At 55.2% G+C, this 18,960-nt stretch overlaps 1 protein-coding gene across 2 annotated transcripts; it reads right to left on the bottom strand.

Moving 5' to 3' along the window:
* Positions 1 to 52: 52 nt before the first annotated feature.
* Positions 53 to 18,258, bottom strand: BSG (basigin (Ok blood group)). 2 transcript variants are annotated; one of them, XM_029050390.2, is made up of 9 exons: positions 18,097 to 18,258; positions 12,501 to 12,848; positions 10,463 to 10,619; positions 8,215 to 8,297; positions 5,783 to 5,919; positions 5,369 to 5,645; positions 2,837 to 2,861; positions 2,078 to 2,145; positions 53 to 1,216 (listed from the first exon to the last, which is right to left on the bottom strand). In XM_029050390.2, the coding sequence occupies exons 1-8, from the start codon at positions 18,161 to 18,163 to the stop codon at positions 2,085 to 2,087; spliced, it is 1,155 nt and encodes a 384-aa protein (XP_028906223.1). In that variant the 5' UTR covers positions 18,164 to 18,258; the 3' UTR covers positions 53 to 1,216; positions 2,078 to 2,084. The 2 variants fall into 2 exon arrangements, with proteins under 2 accessions (XP_028906223.1, XP_028906224.1); XM_029050391.2 differs by lacking the exon at positions 12,501 to 12,848 and having other exon boundaries at positions 18,097 to 18,250.
* Positions 18,259 to 18,960: the final 702 nt, after the last annotated feature.

The raw sequence follows: 18,960 nt of genomic DNA, 5'->3' as shown, positions 1-18,960 counted from the left end.
TCACCAGCAGGCGCCGGCGCACGGGGACTGGGAATTGACAACAAACAGAAAACTGGGAGGGAGAAGCCTTTATTTGCAAAGTGTCGATAGGTGGGGTATCACAGATGATTGGAACAATACTGGCCACCCACAAGCGCCTCCATCTCACGGGGAGAGAGGAGTAAAGAGGTTCCGCGGCTCCCGGGGTAGGTGTCAGAGACTCACTGCTGGACAGACGTACACACGCGGTCGGGGGGGAAAAAAGAACAGAGTTCTGTCATCTAATACACAACTCCCAGTGAACAATGGTATTACAGTGACACTTGAGAAGAAAAATTACCTGCGCAATAAGTTAACACTACAATCAAGCCCAGGCCCGCTGGAAGGGTCTGTGGCAGAAAAACATTCCCAGGGAGAAAGACCACGGCAGAGTGAGTTGGGGCAGTCAGGGGTGGTAATTACGGCACACAGTCAGCAAAAGGGAGAGCGGGGACCCACATGCTGCCTGCATATCCTTTCTTTACTAGCTGAGCCCCCACTTTCTCGTTCAGATCACATCAAGAGGTCACTTGAACCACACTCATGGCCGGCACACACACAGACAGGGGGAGAGGGACAGAGAGAAAGACACAGCATCATTTGCTTTGGACAGGCAGGCTCACAGGGCAAATGAGAGCACCCCTTTTCACAAGATTTAAGCTGGGGAAAGTGAGAATGGGTTGGTTACACCCAGCAGTTGGTTTTGCTTTCAGGATGTGCTGCCACTGAGGAGCAGCGGGTGAGGGGAAGAACCTGGGGGGGAATTGGAGGTGGGGGGGACGCCAGCTAAAAAAAGGAACGTGTCACCAGCAGAGGCGTCTCCCGCCCTGGCTCGGAGCCTCCCTGCCAAGAACGTGGAGTGGTGCAAATCCAGAAGAGGACAAGCAGAGCACGTTCCTCTTAGCCCACATCACTGAGGATCTCTTAAATATAAAAGATACACAAAGACCAAAAATGGCAGCCAAGGGGTGGAAATCTGCATATAGAAAACTCCCTCCCAAAGCTTAAAAAACAAGGAAAAAAGTATCATTTGAATTCGACTTATTTTGCTTTTGTCTTTCTTAAAAAGGTGAAGAGAACTCACATTTCGCAAGGTACACTGGTGTATTTTCTGTGCTACATTGCAAACCAACACCCAAACACACAGACCCACACACACATACGCATCCCTCTGGGTGAGCTCTTCAGCTGAAGTCACCTGGAAAGAAAGAGGGGACAGCAGTGAAGAGCGGGAAGAGCCGTCCAACTCCATCGACTTGCGGTGAACTTCTGGGGCCCTCGGGGCCGCTCTATGGTCCTGAGCCTCGTGGGGAGTCGCAGAGGGCGGTCGTACCGCCTAAAGACTCGGGTCCCGGTCCCGGAGGGGCCTGCAACTCAGTCGGGAAGCAGGAGGCGCCCGATGGACACGAAGGAACGCTCCGACCATCCACACGCAACGCCTGGGCGGAGGCGCGGAACCTGTGTGGTTTATGTTCTTTCCGCCTCCCCTAGGCTCACCGATTCCTCCTCCTCCTCCTCTTCGGGAGGGAGAGAGGGATTGGGTGAAGCCCAGGATGGGTCAGTCCTGGAGCCCAACGACCTCATGGGTCAAGAGGTCAGGTGGAAGAGGCCTTTCAGACCAGCTGTGGCTCCACTTCTTCCCAGTCGGCCGGGAAGGAACGCTTCAGGATTTGGAAAGCAAGTTTTGGGGTCCACGCTCCCCGCCAAACACTTCCACCCAGGCCCAGGCAATGCAGCATAAATGGAGTCGTTCTCTGCCTCCAACCGACGTCACGTGGGGGGAGAGAGGGTTTTCAGCCGGAAGCTCCAAACGGGAGTTCGACTGCCTTCGAATGACATCCGAGCGGCAATGGGCCACATGCGGGGACTTGGCACTTTGATGGCCACGAGGAGGAGGAGAAGGAGGAGGAGGACAAGACGGGATGCCAAGAGGGAGCAGCAGCTGGAGCTCCGGCCCCATTTCCCTCTGGACCCAAGTTGGCTGGAGAGCAGGTCCAGCCAATCCCGGTCTCTGAGGAAGAAGTGGGTTGGGGAGACGAGGGGGAGGCTTGTCTCTCACCTCTTGCCTAGGTGGCATTTCTCTGACGTACGCTTTTGTCCTTGTCATTTGCAGACACGCTGCTTTTCCTGGGAGGAGAAATTCACAAGGCATGAGGAGATCTCCTAGGCACCGTCAGGAGGCTACGGACTGGGGGAAAAGCGGGAAGTGCAGGCAGGCAACAGGCTCCCCACCCCACACCGTGGGGGTCCGAGACAGCCCCTCGAGGCCAGGCCGTCCCCCAGGGCCATTATGACTGGCGCAAGCCAGGACGCTCCCCCACAAAGACAGGGCCCAGAAAAAGCCATCTGACAGTCGTAGCGAGGTGCACGTGTGCCCGCCCATGCCACCGTCCACCAGTTTAGTCCCTTCCCAGAGGAGCTCAATTGGATCAAGCCCCATTCCCTGCCCCGGGAGGTGGCAAGAGGTAGCCGAAGCCGCTCTGGCCGGTTCGAGGGATCAGAAAAGGGACTGGTTCTGGGGGTGGTTCTGGGGGTCTCTAAACCCAAGGCCCCAGGGGATTTGGGCTGGCCAAGTCAATCAGGCCCAGGAACCTGATGAAACTGGTTGGACTCCCTCCCCGCTCAGCCCCCAACCCCTGGGACAGGATCCCTGAGGCGGATTACTCCTCGAGGGCTCCAGCTCGAGGTTAAGGGAAAACAACGAGCCCACAGCTTCTTAGCTCATCCCTGTCTGTCTCAGGGTCGCAGCCGACCCCCAGGGCCTTCCATGGTGCACCCCAGCTGCTTGGGAGGTGGTTCGGGCCAACAAAATACTTACAGCGGGGCAGATCCTCCATCATCATCTTCAAGCACAGGTGGACATGGAAAGAGACAGAGACAAGACACATCAGAAGAAATTCCTGCAGAGGTCTGTGTCCTCTTTCAACAACTATGACCCAGGATAGCTCAGAAGACAGGCATGGGAGCCCCCGGGCCAGTAAGCAGAGTGAGCTGGTGCTCGGCCCAGGGAAAGGCTGCGACGGGCAGGGCCCCAAAGGCATGGAGCATGCTCGGTGTATGGCCTGGCCCCCCAGTGGCAAATGCTTTTGGATGAGGGTTCGACTGTGAGATGCCTTAGGAGCTGGAGTGGGCGGGGGGCGGGGGGGGCAGCGGTCTGGAACGGTCCCCAGGCTCCCAGTTTGGTTCTTAAAACGCCCACCGGCTCCCGTGGGGGTCAGCCTGACTGCCCAGGTCCAGCCCTGGATGCGCTCTGGTTCTCGGGAATCTCTCCTCTGGCCTCTGCACGCCCCTGCGGCAGCTTAGCTTTTGTTGTAGCTTGAGTGAGCCCTTTTACTTCTAAAGCCTGTGCCCGACTGGTACTCCCCCCCTAGGAGCCAGGTCGGGGTGGCTGTCCCTGTTACAGGGCTGAAGTGTCTCTTCAACCACCCCCCCCGGCCCGGAGCCCTGGGGTCTAGTTCCAGTTTTGCCACTGGCCTATTGTGTTACCTTGGGCAAGTCCTTTCACCTCACTGGGCCTCAGTTGCCTCAGCAGTAAAATGGGGGGGGGGGGGGGGGAGGTGGACCGTGAGCCCAGCCTGAGGCAGGGACTGTGCTCAATGCGATAACCTGGCGTCTACCCCAGAGCGGTAAGCTGGTCGCTCAAGGGTGCCACTGCCAAGCTGGAGGATGGCCCAACGCAGGCGGCTGCTTACGACAGAGATCTCTGGTTGGAGGTGCGGGGGGAGAAGAGGGAGAGACCTCGATCCAGCTGGTGCACACTCCATCAGGCCAGCACAAGTGGGGAGGTGCCAACGGAGAATGCGAGTTGCCCACCCGGGGCTCGATCGCGGGAAGCAGCCAACCGTGATCTCCTTCAGGCCCCAAGATCATCACAGTTTCAGGGGGCCAAGCAGAGAAGCAGGCCAGCAACCACTGCCTCGGCTCGGACCCCGAGGGAGAAGAGAAGGCAAGGCCTCCCCGCCAGTCGAGCCGCAAACCTCAGGGGGCCGTGCTGGGACGGGGGGCGAGCAGCTGACGAAAAGGCTGAAGGAGAATGACAGCTGGAAGGGGCATCCACTTACCACGTGAGGTACCCGTTAGCAGCAGAAGAGGGGAGGAGGGGGAGGAGAAAAAGAAAAGATGAAGCAACGTGGGCAGATGAAACGTTTCTCCAGCCACCACAGAGGTACCTTGCCCCCATGGCTTCAAACCCTACCTGCCAGTAGACCTCAGTACCTCTTGGCCGGAAGCCAAACCGGAAACTAGAGGCAGCACGGCCTAGTGGAGAGTGCATGGGCCTGGGAGCCGGGAGACCTGGGCTCTAGGCCCAGCTCTGCGCCTGGCCTGCGAAATGACCTTGGGCAAGTCAGTTAACCTCTCTGTGCTTAAGTTTCCTCTTCTGTAAAAGGGGACTGAATACCTGTTCTCCCCCTCTCTCAGACTGTGTGCCCTATGTGAAACAGGGACTGTGTCTGAGCTGATTTAACCACAAGGTTCAGCACGTTTCTCGGCCTAGAGTAAGAGCGTGACAAATTCTTGATATTTATAATAATAATGGTATGTATTAAGCACTTCTGTGCCAGGCAATGTACTAAGCACTGGGGTGGAGACAAGCAAACTCGGTTGGACATAATCCCTGTCACACGTGGGGCTCGTAGTCTCAATCCCCATTTTACAGATGAGGGAACTGAGGCACAAAGAAGTGAGGTGACTTGCCCAAGGTCACACAGCAGACAAGTGGTAGACAAACTATTTCTAGCTTCCAAAGATGCACTACCAATTCGCTGTATTCACCCTTCGGTTTTGCTATTCCCTGCGTCTGGGTGAGAAGGACCCAGCTGTCTCACAAGGAAGGTTGATAGTCACAGTGGGGTCAGGCAGGATGGCTCACTGTTTCCCATCAAAATGTCCAGAAAAGCAATTTAAGTACATGCGGGGAGCAATGTGGTCCAGGGAAAGAGGCCAGCGGGTCAGAGGATCTGGGTTCCAATCCCAGCTCCGGTACGTGTCTCCTGAATGCCTGGGCAGGTCGCTTAACTTCTCTGTGCTTCGGTTACCTCATCTGTAAAAACGGGGATTAAATCCTACGCTCCTCCACAGACTGTGAGCCCCATGTGGGAGAGGGACTGTGTCCAATCTGATCAACTTGCATCTATCCAGGGTTTAGAACGATGTTCTGAGTCGACGGGAGACCGGAGAGAAGAGACGGGAAGCAACATCCCTTGGGGTGGGAGAGAGAGGAGAGGCCTCTGGAAAGAAGGCCTGGGAACGGCGGTTGGAGGGGGAAAGGGGAGACACGGGTACTGCGACGAAGACCCGAACCGAGCAACGGCTCTGTTCCTGGCAGAACGCGCCCGAGCCCAACTCTTACCGTCCAGGACCTCGTCCGGCTTTCTCCTCTTTTCATAGATGAAGATGATGGTGACCAGAATGAGCACCTCGGCCACGATGCCCAGGAAGGGCCAGAGGGCGGCCAGGCGGCTGCGGACCCGCAGAGTCAGGATGAGGCCCGAGGTCCCTTCGGTGTTGCTAGCGTTGCAGTAGTACTTCCCGGGGTCTAACTCGAGGTCCAGCTTGAGGATATGCAGCTCCGACTTGTTCACCATGTGCTGCATGAAGATTCTATCTTCGGTGCCGTTCACGATGGACTGAAGAGAGAGCCGGGGGTGGCACTCAGTTGAGGGGATCGGGGTTTGCTGCCCGTCACGCTGGAGCCACCTCAAGCCTTGTCGCCACCCCTCCCGCCCCACCAAGTGTGAAAGAAAGAGTCGGCTAAGGCACTCACCTGAATCCCCTCCTTGGTCTCCTTGTACCAGTTCCACTCTTCTACAGGGGGATACAAGCTGCTCTTGCACATGAGAGTAATCGAGTCCCCCTCGTTCCCATGCTCGGATTTCTTTACAGTCATCACCCGCGGAGAACCTGGGGAGGGCGAGAGAAGTCAGCCGAGAGGCCGAGCGGAAGCCCGGTCAAAAGCCCCGGAGGAGTCCAATTCTGATTAACTCGTATCTACCCCAGCGCCTGGCGCGTAGTAAGCGCTTAACAAGTACCATAATTATTATTATTCTGCAGAACTCCGGACTTCAGTCTAATGATAATGTTGGTATTAAGCGCTTACTATGTGCTGAGCCCTGTTGTAAGGGCTGGGGTAGATATAGGGTCATCAGGTCGTCCCACGTGGGACTCACAGTCTTAATCCCCATTTTACAGGTGCGGTAACTGAGGCACCGAGAAGTTAAGTGACTCGCCCAAGGTCACACAGCTGACAAGCGGCGCAGCCGGGATTAGAACCCACAACCTCTGACTCCCAAGCCCGAACTCTTTCCGCTAAGCCACGCTGCTTCTCTAGTCGAGGCGACGTTGGCCTCCAGGCTCCATTAGAAATGACTGAAGCAGCATGGCGGAATGGAGAGATCATGGGCCCGGGAGTCAGAAGGTCATGAGTTCTAATCCTGGCTCTGCCACTTGTCTGCCGTGTGACCTCGGGCAAGTCACTTCACTTCTCTGGACCTCAAGTTACCTCATCTGGAAAATGAGGATTGAGACTGTGAGCCCACGTGGGACAGGGACTCTGTCCAACTCGATTTGCTTGTATCCACCCCAGTGCCTGGCACAATGCTTAAGTACCATTATTATTATATTCTGGCAGTCCTCTTTACAAGTCCTTTTTCAAATCACATCTCTTTCAAGAGGGCTTTCACTTGCCCTTCTCCCTCTCCCTTCTGTGTCACCCATGCACTTGGATCTGTCCCCTTGAAGCACTTGATATTCACCCCACACTCAGACCCACGGCCCTAGTGTCCATATCCATAATTATTTTCATTTGTCTCCCCCTTTAGACGGGAAGCTCCTGGTGGGCAGAAATTGGGCCTACCAACTCTGTTGCACTGTATTCTTCCAAGCGCTTAGTACACACTGCTCTGTACCCAGTAAGTGTTCAATAAATACCCCTGATGGATCGATGGGTTCCCTAAAATGACTGTCCAGAGAGGGAGCTGGCCAAGCAAGCAAGAGCGCTCACCTGCCACCTCATCTCACTTTTGGAGCCAACTTTGCTCAGGAGGAGAGAGGGGAGGAGGAGGGGGCAGGACAAACAAAAGGCCTGAAAATGGCTCCAGAAGAGCAGGGCACACTCTTCCCTCCTTTCCTCTTCTCCCGCTCCCTTCTGCATCCTCGCCCTGACTCGCTCCCTTTACTCATCCCCCCCTCCCAGCCCCACAGTACTCATGTACATATCTGTAATTTATCGACACTAACGTCTACCTCCCCGTCCAGAGCGTAAGCTCGTTGTGGGCAGAGCGTATGTCTGTTGATTGTTATATCGTACTCTCCCAAGTGCTTAGTATAGCGCTCTGCACACGGTAAGCGCTCAACAAAGACGACTGACTCGAGGTGCCCTTTCCGCCGGGAACGGCATCAAGAGGCCCGAGTAAAAGTCGGTGCCCCCCCGGCCCCCAAAAGCGGCTCCCCTTGGAGCATGGAGGTGGGAAGCTTGTCCGGGGGAAGGAGAGTCTTCAGCTTCCTTGAACTCCCTGATGCCCCGAGGAAAGCCTCCTGCCCAGAGTGAGTGCTCGGTCAATCACAATGACGGCCGCAGACTCTCCTAGACTCGGTCCTATACTTTGGAGAGCCGGGCTAGGGGTCTCCGGTGGCCCACGGCCTTGCCGGGAGGTTTGCCCTAGGGAATGGGCTTCGGGGGCGGCCCGAATGAGCAAAGGCTGAGACCAGCTCTCTAGAGCCCGTAAGCCCGTTGTGGGCAGGGAACGTGTCTACCGACCTCTGTATCGTGTTCTCCCAACCGCTTAGTACAGGGCTCTACACATAGTAAGCACTCAGTAAATACCAGCGATGATGATCAGTGGGATGATTAGCGGAAAGATCCCTGGCCTGAGAGCCACGGGACCTGGGTTCGAGTCCCGGCCCTGCCACCGACCTCCTGTGTGACCTTGGATAGGTCACTGAATTTCTCTGGGCCTCAGTTTCCTCATCTGCAAAGAGGGGATTCGATAAATGCTCCCCCTCCTACTTGAGACCGCGAGCCCCAGGTGGGACAAGGACTGTGTCTGACCTGGTGATTCTGTATCTACCCCAGCGGTTAGTACAGTGCTTGGCACACAGTAAGCATTTAAGAGATACCACCACCATCATCATCATCTCTACTTGCACCGTGCTCCACCACGCCACCCTCTGGGCGAGGACCCAAAGGCCAAATGTTACCTTTCACTTGGACCACGGCCCTCCCGACCACCTCTGGGAGGAAGATGCAGTGGTATTCTCCGGGGGCGTCCTCTAAACTGACCCTGCAGCAAGAAGCACAAAGCAATGCGGTCAGCCACACGAGCAGTTCGACCAACAGACAGGCTCCAGACTTAGAGCCAGGGGATTTCGACGCTCAGTACTGCCGGGGCTCTGGCCGCGACGGATGCCCAGTCGATGCCGTTGGCCAGTGGGACCGGTCTGGGAGCGGGGCTGCCCCATTATCCGGGAAGAGCAATTCCTTTAAACCCTGAGCCGGATTAAACATTAAGTCGAGCCACATGATCGGTGCGAAGCACCGCTTGGCGCTTTCACCTCTTTTCCGAGGGAGGGGAAGAGTGGGCCGTGGCCAACCCACCATCCGAAGTTCAAGGAACTCTACCGTATCATTCCCTCCCGAGAGGCCAGTACTGCACTCGGCACACGGCATGCGCTCAGTAAATACTACGCTGCCCTTGCTGGAGGCTTAAACCCAGGGGAAATTTCCAGGGCTGTGAGTCTCCGTACTTTCTGGAAGGCACAACTCCCATCGAGAAACAGTGGGGCTTAACGGAAAGAGCCCGGGCCTGGGAGTCAGAGGAGCCGGGTTCTAATCCTGGCTCTACCACTTGCCTGCTGCACGACCTGGGGCAAGTCACTTCTTTGGCCCTCAGTTTCCTCATCTGTAAAATGGGGATGCAATACCCGTTCTCTCTCCTTAGGCCCCCAGGCCCCACGTGGGACGGGGACTATTTCTGACCTGATTATCGTCTCCACCCCAGCGCTTAGTACAGTGCTTTGGACACAGCAAGCTCTTAAATACCACTACCATCATTATTAATATTCAAGCAGATGGCCAGACGGGGGTAGGGGGCTGCTCCCCGATGCCCGGAAAACCAGTGGCTTCGGCACGTGCCGTGCAGAATTTAACAAGCCCGGAAGTCGGGGCGGGTTATCCAGTCTGCAGTCAAACGGAAAAGCCATCCCGTCGTTTTCTACTTCGTGACCGGTGTCGGAGGCAAACTCCCAGATCCTCCCCGGCAACGACGACTCGTTCGTTAGGGCGACGGGACGGGTCTGATATTGCTTCCCCCCCCCCCCCCCCAAAAGCCACCAGGCTAAGGAATTGAGGTCACACAAGAGCGCGCTGGGTTATAAATACGTTAATCCTCAATCAGGCCCCCGTTGCTATGGGGAGAGAGGCACGTTGGCTCCTCTACACAAAGGACGTGATGCCTCAGAGGCTGGCTGGGCTAGCGCCAGCCTGCACTGAGGAGAATGAAAACAGAAAGCTCACTGCACCATTACAGAGGCCTCGTCTTCCCGACCCCGGGGGGCTGGGCGCCAACTGAGGATTGGGAAGAAAGTGGGAAGGGGGTCTGCGTTGTTCCAGTTCGATGGACAGCCATGTAGGTCTGGCAGAGGAGAGGCTGCGGGCCTCTTGGGAGAGACACAGAGACAAAACCCCCTCACAGGTTCCCATAGTGTAAGAATAATGAATAATTATGACACTCATTAAGCACTCGCTAGTGGAGCGGAATCCAAACAGTCTGGGCGTCCCCAAGAGCACGTCGCCCTCTGTGGGGACCCGCTGACAGTCACATGTCCTCTTTCCAGGACACTGGCAATAAGGGATTGCTTCCAGCTCTTCCCAAAATCCACTCCACCGCAATATCCAGTGGGGAAACTCCAGGAATGGCTGGCTAAACTTTCCTGCTCAGACAAGGCCACTCTGGCTGCCAATACCCTTTCTGCCTGTCTCCCCAGTTAAGACTGGAAGCTCCTTGTGAGCAGGGAAAGGGTCACTTTGGGATTCTGAACTTCCCAAGCACCTAGCACAGTGCCCCGCACGAATAAAATGCTACCACCGCCACTCTACGGAATCGATGGGCAATGGCTTGACGGCCAGGCCTGCTTTTGGATGGAATGAGGCTACCCCTGACCTCGGCCTTGCTCTTTCTGATTTGGAAGGAACCGCCCTATCCCCTCGAGTCAGGGGGCTGGCTCTCTCCCCAACCTCTGTTTAGAGTGGATGATTCATTTGACAGGAGATTTGGGTTGTTTGGGGTTCTTTTCCCTACTCCGTGACAGCTTGCTTTCGCATCTGTGCGGTTCACTCGTTCTACGACTGTGTGCACGGTAGCGCAAGGAACTGGAGAAGTGTAAGGGATGAAAACACACACACACACACACACACACACACACACAAAACCCCACCCCCAAAACCTACTCAAATTGGGTGAAAAGAGAATTGCTAGAATCCTCCTTCAGCACTTTGCCTTCCTTCATCCAACGGTGGCCTTCAATGGAGATCGAAGGCTGGGTCACGTTACAGATCAGTTGCATCTTGGTGCCAGCAGGTACTATGTGGTGTATGACTACACCCCCTGAATCGTCACAAAAGAAGACACAGAGATTAGTATAGAACATGCGCAGTGGGTGGGTTGGAAAATTAAACCATAGTAATCCAATGTCCAAGCAATAAAATCCACACGAATTCCACCATTCCTTTCCCAAATCTGAGGTGGGCTCCTTTGCAGCTTCCCACTTACGAGCAAAATCTTCGATGACCCAGACGCCCACCCTCACTTCCACACCCCGATCCCCGGCAGCAGGAGGTGAGAAGTCGGCTGTAGGGAGTCAAGAGAGTAGCCGGAACCCATTCCTTGTCAACTCCTAAAGCCTCTGGGAGAGAATTCCTCATCACCTCTTAAAGCCTCTGGGAGAGAAGCAACCGGACAGGTGGCATTCGGGTCCTTGCCGCAGGCAGAAACACACTCTCACCAGCATTAAAAGGACCGGATATTTTCCCCGTTAGAGATCCGCCCCCCCGCACCCTGCTCATTTGAATCTGTGAAGTTTTGAAATTACCCTGAACATATAGAATGAGGAGGTGGAAGAGAAGACAAAAAAAAAAAAGTGGAGAAAACCGGCCCCGTACCAAGATAGCCTGAGAAGGTCACGTCGCCCTTGAAGGATTTCACCTGCCCCCACTTCCAATCCCTGGGACGAACCAGAAACCATCTCTGGTCTGAAAGCCCGGCACCCCCGACTTCCCAACTAGGCCCTGGTACGCTGGCTGCCCCGGGCCGCCTAGTCGGCCATGGGGCGAGACGAGGTCCCGGAGGGCCGCCATGGCCCAAATCAGGAGCTGGGTCCTGAAGAATGCCAGGCTGCAGAGCTGCAGGCCGGACCCACCTGGTTGGATGGTGGCGGTGGCCAAGCAAAAGGCTCGTCTGGCTGTTTGACAGCGACAGAGAAACCCACAGAACCCCCTGAGGAAGAGATGTCCCACCCCACGCCAGCTCCTCTAGGAGCCTAAACCACCAGACCTAAAAGCTTCCCTCCCCAGCCCACGAGAAACTGGCGCCATCGCCGAAACCACGACCACCCTCTTGTATCACCAAGGCAGCCAGGGCTCGCTAGACCGATTGAGGAACTTTTCATACAGGGCTGAAAGATGCTCTTGGTTTGGGCCATCCCAGGAAGAGGCCAGAAGCACTTCATCACTGTGATGAGCGTACCGGTCTACGTCCGATCCAATTGGAGAATGCCCGGGTCCTTCCAATGGCTTCAAGTGTCAAAATTCCCGCTCACACGATCGGTTGACAATTCGGGGGGTGGGCCAAAGCTTCCAGCCCACCGATTTCTAAGACACTGGGGGCCCACTCAAATCCTGACCTTTCAGCTCTGTATGCAAGGTTGTTGCTTTGCGAAAACACAGAGCGCTAGGGTCTACGAACGGCAACACACACATGCGGCCATTTCAAAAACGGTTGTATCGCCTGGAACCCTGAATTTGATCCCAACACAGCTTGGGCTGCTGGCCTGGAAAAGCCCCAGGCAGAGCGGGTTCCCAGGGGGAGGGGATCGCAGGAAAGGGCCGGGCCTCTCCAGCAGCGCTAAGAGGGGAGTCGCCGGCTGGAGCGCGGCAGAAAGTCCCCAGACGAGCACGGCACCCCATACCCTCTCGAGCCAAGAGGCCCACACTGGGGCCTTGGGATAGAGAGCCGCGGGACAGTCAGACGGCATTCTGGCCGGTCGGTCAGTCACACAACCCTTTTTGAGCGGGGCCGGCTGTGGTGAAGCACTCACAGGGGGTGAGGGAGCAGAGGGCGGGCTCACAGGCGGGAAGGAGTCTCTCGGGACTAACGGCCGGGTGGAGGGGAGGGGAGAGGAGCGGTGAGCTGTCGGAAAGCCACGGGACACAGGTGGGGGAGGACATCCAGACACCGCTCGGTGCCCGAGGCTCCGGCCTGGCCACTCACGTTCGATGACAATAACGTTAGCCTGGGACCGGACCCACTTGACCTTGGGACGCTTCGACAAGTGATTGCGGTCGGGGTCGTTGCTGGCCCGGCACTCGTAGGTGCCAGAGTCGAGGAGCTCCAGGCGGGAGATGGAGATGGTGCTGGTGGAATGCTGCTTGTACGTGGCGTTGATTTGGACCCGGGCCTGCCGGGCGCCATCCCAGAGCTGGGAGTAGGTCTCGTTGGGGTCGACGCCTTCAAACCACCACTGAATCTCTGGGATGGGATTGCCAACTGCTTCGCAGTGCAAATCCACACTGTCCTCCACCAATTTCTTTTTGGACAGTGGTGATTTGATAAAGCCAGCTAGGAGTCGGAGAGGTATCAGTGCAAATGTTAGTGTTTAAATGAAACACGACCACGCAAGAGAAGAGAGTGCCTGCTCTCTCCCCACCCAACACCGCAGTGCGGCCTCTTCAAAGCCAGGGGTCCAGGAGCGGGTGGCAACTCGCGGCAGAGGGCCGCCTGGCCCCAAATAGTCAGTCCCCCGCAGGGGCCGGAGCGGAGTTGAGACCGGTCGTGGGCCTGGCGTCCCACTCACCCTCGGCCCCACGGATGGGAGTCACACTTGCTCCCGCCCCACCCCGGCGATACCCTCAAAGTCCGAGTTAACCGGACTCTGCGCTCCCAGATTTCCCCATCTCAAAGCTCATAAGGGCTTCAGGAGCGATGACCCTTCTCTCCCGAATGACTCTGGTTTGTAAGATGGAGGCAGTGGAAGCCCCGAAGACTGGTTTCTCCCCCGGATCATCTCCTAGGCAGGTTACACAGCTGCCACTGCTACTTAGCGAGTCATCCCAAATTCCCTTTCCCTAGCCATATGCTGCAGTCATGTTCAGGGTGGCCACCATTTTGTTCAACAGGATGACAGGCTGGCACCAGGGACTTCCACACTGAAGTATGAGAACACTGCTCAGAAGAGGCCAGCCAGGCTTCCTTTGGATTAGTGCAGATTCATATTCTCTCATTCTCTCTTCCCCCACCTCCCTCTCTGAGAGGGAGGGGTGGGGGGAAGGGAGGAGGATGAAGAGAACCAACTTCAGACAAGGGGAAAGGGCATGAAACAGTTTTTTCCCCCCCTTTTAAATTTCATAACCTTCCAGGCTGTCCTTTCCCTTTTTACCCCTGAGGTATTTAGCAACTTCAGCACATTATCCTACAGCCTGGAATTGCCAAATAATCCTCCCAAAATGGCGGTTAAAAATTGATGAAAAACTTCTTCCTGTAAACTACTGTGGATCTAGAACTACTGTGAATCCTAGGTGTGTCCCGCCCCCTCGCGCCCCCACCCCGGAAAAGGAAAAAAAAGAAAAAGAAAAAGATGACGACTCCAGGCATCCCATCTCGGGCCCCACTGGAACTTTAGCACCCAAAGGGCAAGGTGAGGCCTAAGCCGGGCATGGTTTGGCTGAACTTTACAAAGTCGGGGGGGGGGGGGTGCGCTCAGGGAGAAGGAGAAGGAACGCAGTCCAGTAGGCCAGTGTCCTGGCATGGGGAGAGATGGCCCAGCATGGGTGGAAGAGTCCTCAGAAGTCTCACACCTACTTACGGGATATGAGCCGGCCAGATCCTAACCAACTGTGCCTGCTTAATGATAAATGAAAAGCATCACCGCCTGCCACTTCCCCGCCAAGATCAGTAGGCCTTCCAACGGCTCCAAACGGCAGCAAGCTATTTGTGGTCGGGAGCCGACCTTAATTCAGAAGCAGGCCGAGTGGCTCTGGAGCCAATATTGCTGAACGAACGCCAGAGAGCGACTGCGGTGGTGGAGATCTGGGCTGCTGCTGGCACCTTAAAAGCCGAAAGCCTCACCAGCTAGGATGGGAAGAGATCGTCAGACCAGGGGCGGACACGGCCCACACCCCGGTGGCGTGAGTCACCGAAGAAGGTGCCGTCTTCCCAGCCGCTGATGGAGAGCGAGCCGCCTTCCGCCCACACGACCGGCTCGCTCGCTTTACCCACTCACGCGGTCGGCCAATCGATCCCCTGCAACCCGGCTGCCCCGAGGCCTGCTCCCTTCAATGTGGTAGAAAATCATAAGTTCTACTTTCAAGTGAATGATTCGTCATCTGGACTGAACAGCATTTCAGCAGCCTTCCCCTCAGGCCCCGAAAAGGCAAGCAATTCCTATAAAAACGGAGTTCTCCCAGGCTTCAGCCCTGCAAACTGATCTTTGCTGATTTGGCCTATGGCTCCATTGACCCTCTGTGAACTAGAAGAGAGATCAAATTCAAGCGGCAAAATGTCCGTGACATTCACCCTTATAGAGACTGAGCCAAGGCAGGAAAGGACAGAAATCCTAGATGCTCATGGAGGAATGAGGGGTGGCATATAGACTGCATTTCTGGAAGACTAATTCCCAAGAGGGCAAGATAATCTACCATTTAAGCTTCTTCTAGGTCGAAAAGCCCTCCTCCCCCTACCCCGGGTAAAGGCAGTGGGGAAGACTCAAAACACCTCTTCCGGGTGGGCAAGGATCATGTCTACCAACTGTACTGTACTCCCCCAAGCACTTAGTACAGTGCTCTGCACAAAGTAAGCACTCAATAAATACCACCGATGGACTGGCTCTGAACATTCTCAGCCTCTTTGGTCTGAAGAAAGTGCAGCAAGTCAAAAACACAACGGACCGCTCTGTCGAAGTCTTCTCTTGTCCGAGGTGGGGACTGAGAGTGGCGAGTTCCGGTGGGGGTCGGGGCAGAGGGACTTTAAAAGCCCAGTACAGTCCATTTGCGGGAAGTCCTTAGACCCCCTCATTCGCTCTCCGCCCAGGCTAAGCCAATCGGTCGGCTTCATTCCCTAAGTCCAAAAAGCCTGCTGTCGCTCACAAAATAGCTTCCCCCAGCATCGCAGACAAATGCACGCCTAGCACCAGTTAAATAAAAATCATCCTTGAACTGGAAGATTAAGAACGGATCAAAACCCAAGGCAACCAGAGACAGCGGCCCACAAGCACACTGGAGCCTTCAGCGCTAAGCAGGAATTCACACCGATTCAAGCCTGGCTTTGCAGGTGCCACCCAGGGTGCGCCTCCGATGCCAACCCAGACAACCGGGGGCCCCAATCCAACAAACCGGTGTGGCGACAGGGCCGAGAGGGCTCGAGAACTTGTAAAATACCTCTCCTGAGCTGCGGCCTTGGAGCAGTTAGAACTCCATTAGGGCCAGCAGGCCCTTCCGCCCCAAGAAAGCCACGTGATTGACCAAGCAATGTTCTCTCAAGTAAAGTCACCTTCATCTAAAAACAGACGGCCTCCCCTGAGCGGAGGCAGAGGGGGCCAGAGGGCCACTGCACTGTAAACAGTGTTTACCAGAGATAGCCACCTGTTTTGTTGGGGTTTTTTTTAAATGATATTTGTTAAACTCTTACTATGTGCCAGGCACCATACTAAGTGCTGGGATAGATACAAGATAACCAGGTTAGACGCAGTCCAAGTCCCACATGGGGGCTCACAGCTTTAATCACCATTTTACAGGTGAGGTAACTGAGGCACAGAGAAGTTGAGTGACTTGTTCAAGGTGACACGGCGGACCAGTGGCAGAGCCGGGATTAGAACCCAGGTCCTCTGACTCCCAGGCCCGTGCTCTTTCCACTAGGCCGTGCTGCTGGTTCAGTGAAAGATGGCCCACTGCCATCCTTTCTTCTCACATCCCGATACCATTATAAAGAAACTTTATCTGCCACCGAATCAGTCAGCGACGGGAAAGCAGATACCATCCTAATGAAAAAATCCAGGAGGAATGCTCCTTGTAATCCTCCCGTGCTGCCCCTAAATCAGCCAACAAGCCGGTTGGAAAATGACATGGGGCCTCCATTTCGGCAAATCCAAAGCAGTGATGCTCTTCAAGGAGAATTTAGAAAATACCAGGGGTCAAGCCGTCGTTTATGACAGGCTGACTCTTCCCTTGATCTATCCCGACGGGAAAATTTCATAACGGATCATGTCAAATAAACCCAGAAGTAAAATGTACAATAGACAAAAGCAAAAGGCCCTTCCCTTGGGGCATATGAGTGAGAAAACCAGAGGGTCAGGGCCACCCATGTTCCCTAAAACAAGTGCACGATTGATTTTGAGCCCTTTCCCAAAATCGGAACTGAAGTCCTCACTTTGCATTTTCAGCTCCCAAATTGGCTCAAGTAAGGAAATTTAGAGTGCTTGAAAAAGTTATAGATTAGTCAGATAGGTTAGTCACTGGATCACGTATATCCTTGAAGAGATCAAACTATCTTAGGGAGATGAATGAAGAATGTCTTTGTAGGGAGAAGCAAATGTGTTTACTCTATGAATTTAACCTACTAATTCTTAGAAGAAGAAGCAGAATGCCTAGGACTGTGACATCTCCTTAAGGAGGAATGAATAAATATCTGATGATGAGGAAGAAAGGAATAAAGCAGTAAAGTGGATTGCATTCAAAACCACAGATCTAAGATACTGTCAGGTCACAAACCATTTTACATCAATAAATGCTCTCTTGTTGTGGAACCATCCCAACACGCATTGCTGGTTACTTCTCATTTTATTTCTGTATTACTAATTCGTTTTTATTTCCACACTTGAAGAAAGAGAACCCCACACCTCACAAAACAAGGCACTCCTCTCCCCACAGACCCCACAAATGTTAGTCAAAAACGCTAATCGGGATCCCTCAGTGTTGGAGTTAAACGATACCATTTTACCAGGGCTCAGTCCCCGAAGTGCCTCCAAACGCTGAAGGCAGACCTCAGAACACATTCGGGTCTGTGCAATGTTTAACATTTCAGTTGCCATGAATCTTTAACTCCGAACCGAACGAGCACGCTCTAGATAGACGGATGGAAATTCTCTTTTACACAGAGGGAAAGTGGCGGTGGGGGGCGGGGGACCAACCACCTATTCCCCGAAAGATAAATTTTATTAAACCCAAGCTGTTTTTTCCCCTTAGGGGTCTCCGGATCCTACATCAAAACCAGAATGTTGGCCACTTACTTGACAGGCGGCTGAAATGCAACTGAAAGTTATTTTAAAATGCAATCCCCTTCTCGTCCTCCCTCCCCCCCGAAAGAAGAGCAAGGGCTCAAAGGAGCCTCCGACTTTCGTTTGCTTATAGTGAAGCAGGAAGCAGGCTTCAGGGCGGAGGGAGAGCGTAATGGAAAGGAGGGGTACTTGAACCCCGATCCCCGTGCCCCTCTTCCAGGGAAACGGGGCCGTTCGAGGCGCCGCCCCGACCCTCATCGGCACTTCAAACCCCCGGCCTGGGCCCAGTCGGAGAGGCGGGGAGACCCACGAACGAGTCTCAAACCCAGCTCTCCAAAACTGTCGCCCAGCCAGCCGGGATTCACCGCCCCCCTCGCCCCCCGGACGCAGGCCCTTCCCTCAGATAGGCCTCGGGTGGCCCGCACATCCCCGGCGCCCCTACCACAAACGCCCCCCACGACCCACCGAACCCTCCAGCCTGCTTCTCCCTCGCGCCCCCCCTCCCACTTCTTTCTACCCCTCCCCGCCTCCCGAACGGCAGGGGGCCTCCGGCCGCCCTCCTGCCCCACCGCCATCCCGCCCGGGGCCACTTCCCCTTACCGGCTCCATGGGCACCGCTCCGGCAGAGCAGAACGGCCCCTAGCAACCACAACAACGCAGCCCCCATCTTGCCAGGTCCCCGACCGTTTCAGCCCGCTCCCGCCTCCGTCGTCGATATAAGAACCAACTGACCGGAGCGGCGGAAACGAGCACGCACAAGGCGGTGGGAGGGACGTAAGGGTGCGCGTGCGTACGTGCACGCACCCGCCTCCACCAGGGACGGACGGGGTGGGGGGGGGGGGAGCGGGGCCCAAAGCGAGGTCGGGATCACGTGATAGATTAACACTCATTGCAGCCTCTGGCCCCGCGCCTGTTCTCCCCGACGCGCCGGTGGCGGGTCAGGGTTTACTCCGCATTGTGGAACCGCACCTACCATTTCGAGTTTAAGATCCCGATAATCCTTTGATTTCTCTTGATGGCCTTTGTAAAGTGCTGATTATGTGCCAGGCACTGTATTAAATGCCGGGGTGGATAGCAGATAATCGGGTTGGGCACAGTCCGTGGCCCGCATGGGGCTCACAGTCCTAATCCCCATTTGAGATGAGGTAATTGAGGCATGGAGAAGTTAAGAGATTGGTCCAGCAGACCCTGGGCAGAGCCGGATTTAAAACTCAGGTGCTCTGACTCCCAGGCCCAGGCTCTTTCCGCTAGGCCACACTGCTTTTCTTCGCATATTGCTTTTATGCCCGAAGCCCTTTCATTCATTCATTCGATGGTATTTATTGAGCGCTTACTATGTGCAGAGCACTGTACTAAGCGCTTGGAATGAACAAGTCGGCAACAGATAGAGACGGTCCCTGCCCTTTGACGGGCTTACAGTCTAATCCGGGGAGACGGGCAGACAAGAACAGTGGCAATAAATAG

The sequence above is a fragment of the Ornithorhynchus anatinus genome, chromosome X1 (assembly GCF_004115215.2).
Source record: "Ornithorhynchus anatinus isolate Pmale09 chromosome X1, mOrnAna1.pri.v4, whole genome shotgun sequence".
Classification (NCBI taxonomy): domain Eukaryota; kingdom Metazoa; phylum Chordata; class Mammalia; order Monotremata; family Ornithorhynchidae; genus Ornithorhynchus; species Ornithorhynchus anatinus.
The sequence above is the reverse complement of the archived record's forward strand: the minus strand, read 5'-3'. Positions and strand labels throughout refer to the sequence as shown.

Bases quoted from the DNA above. Each gene is read 5' to 3' on its own strand.
- BSG (XM_029050390.2), bottom strand. From the start codon at position 18,163: ATGGGGGCTGCGTTGTTGTGGTTGCTAGGGGCCGTTCTGCTCTGCCGG. The intron at 10,620-12,500 runs GTGAGTGGCCAG...GTGACGATTCAG, and splicing joins TAACGTTATTGTCATCGAAC to GGGGTGTAGTCATACACCAC. The intron at 2,146-2,836 runs GTAAGTATTTTG...TTCTCCTCCCAG, and splicing joins GATGGAGGATCTGCCCCGCT to GAAAAGCAGCGTGTCTGCAA.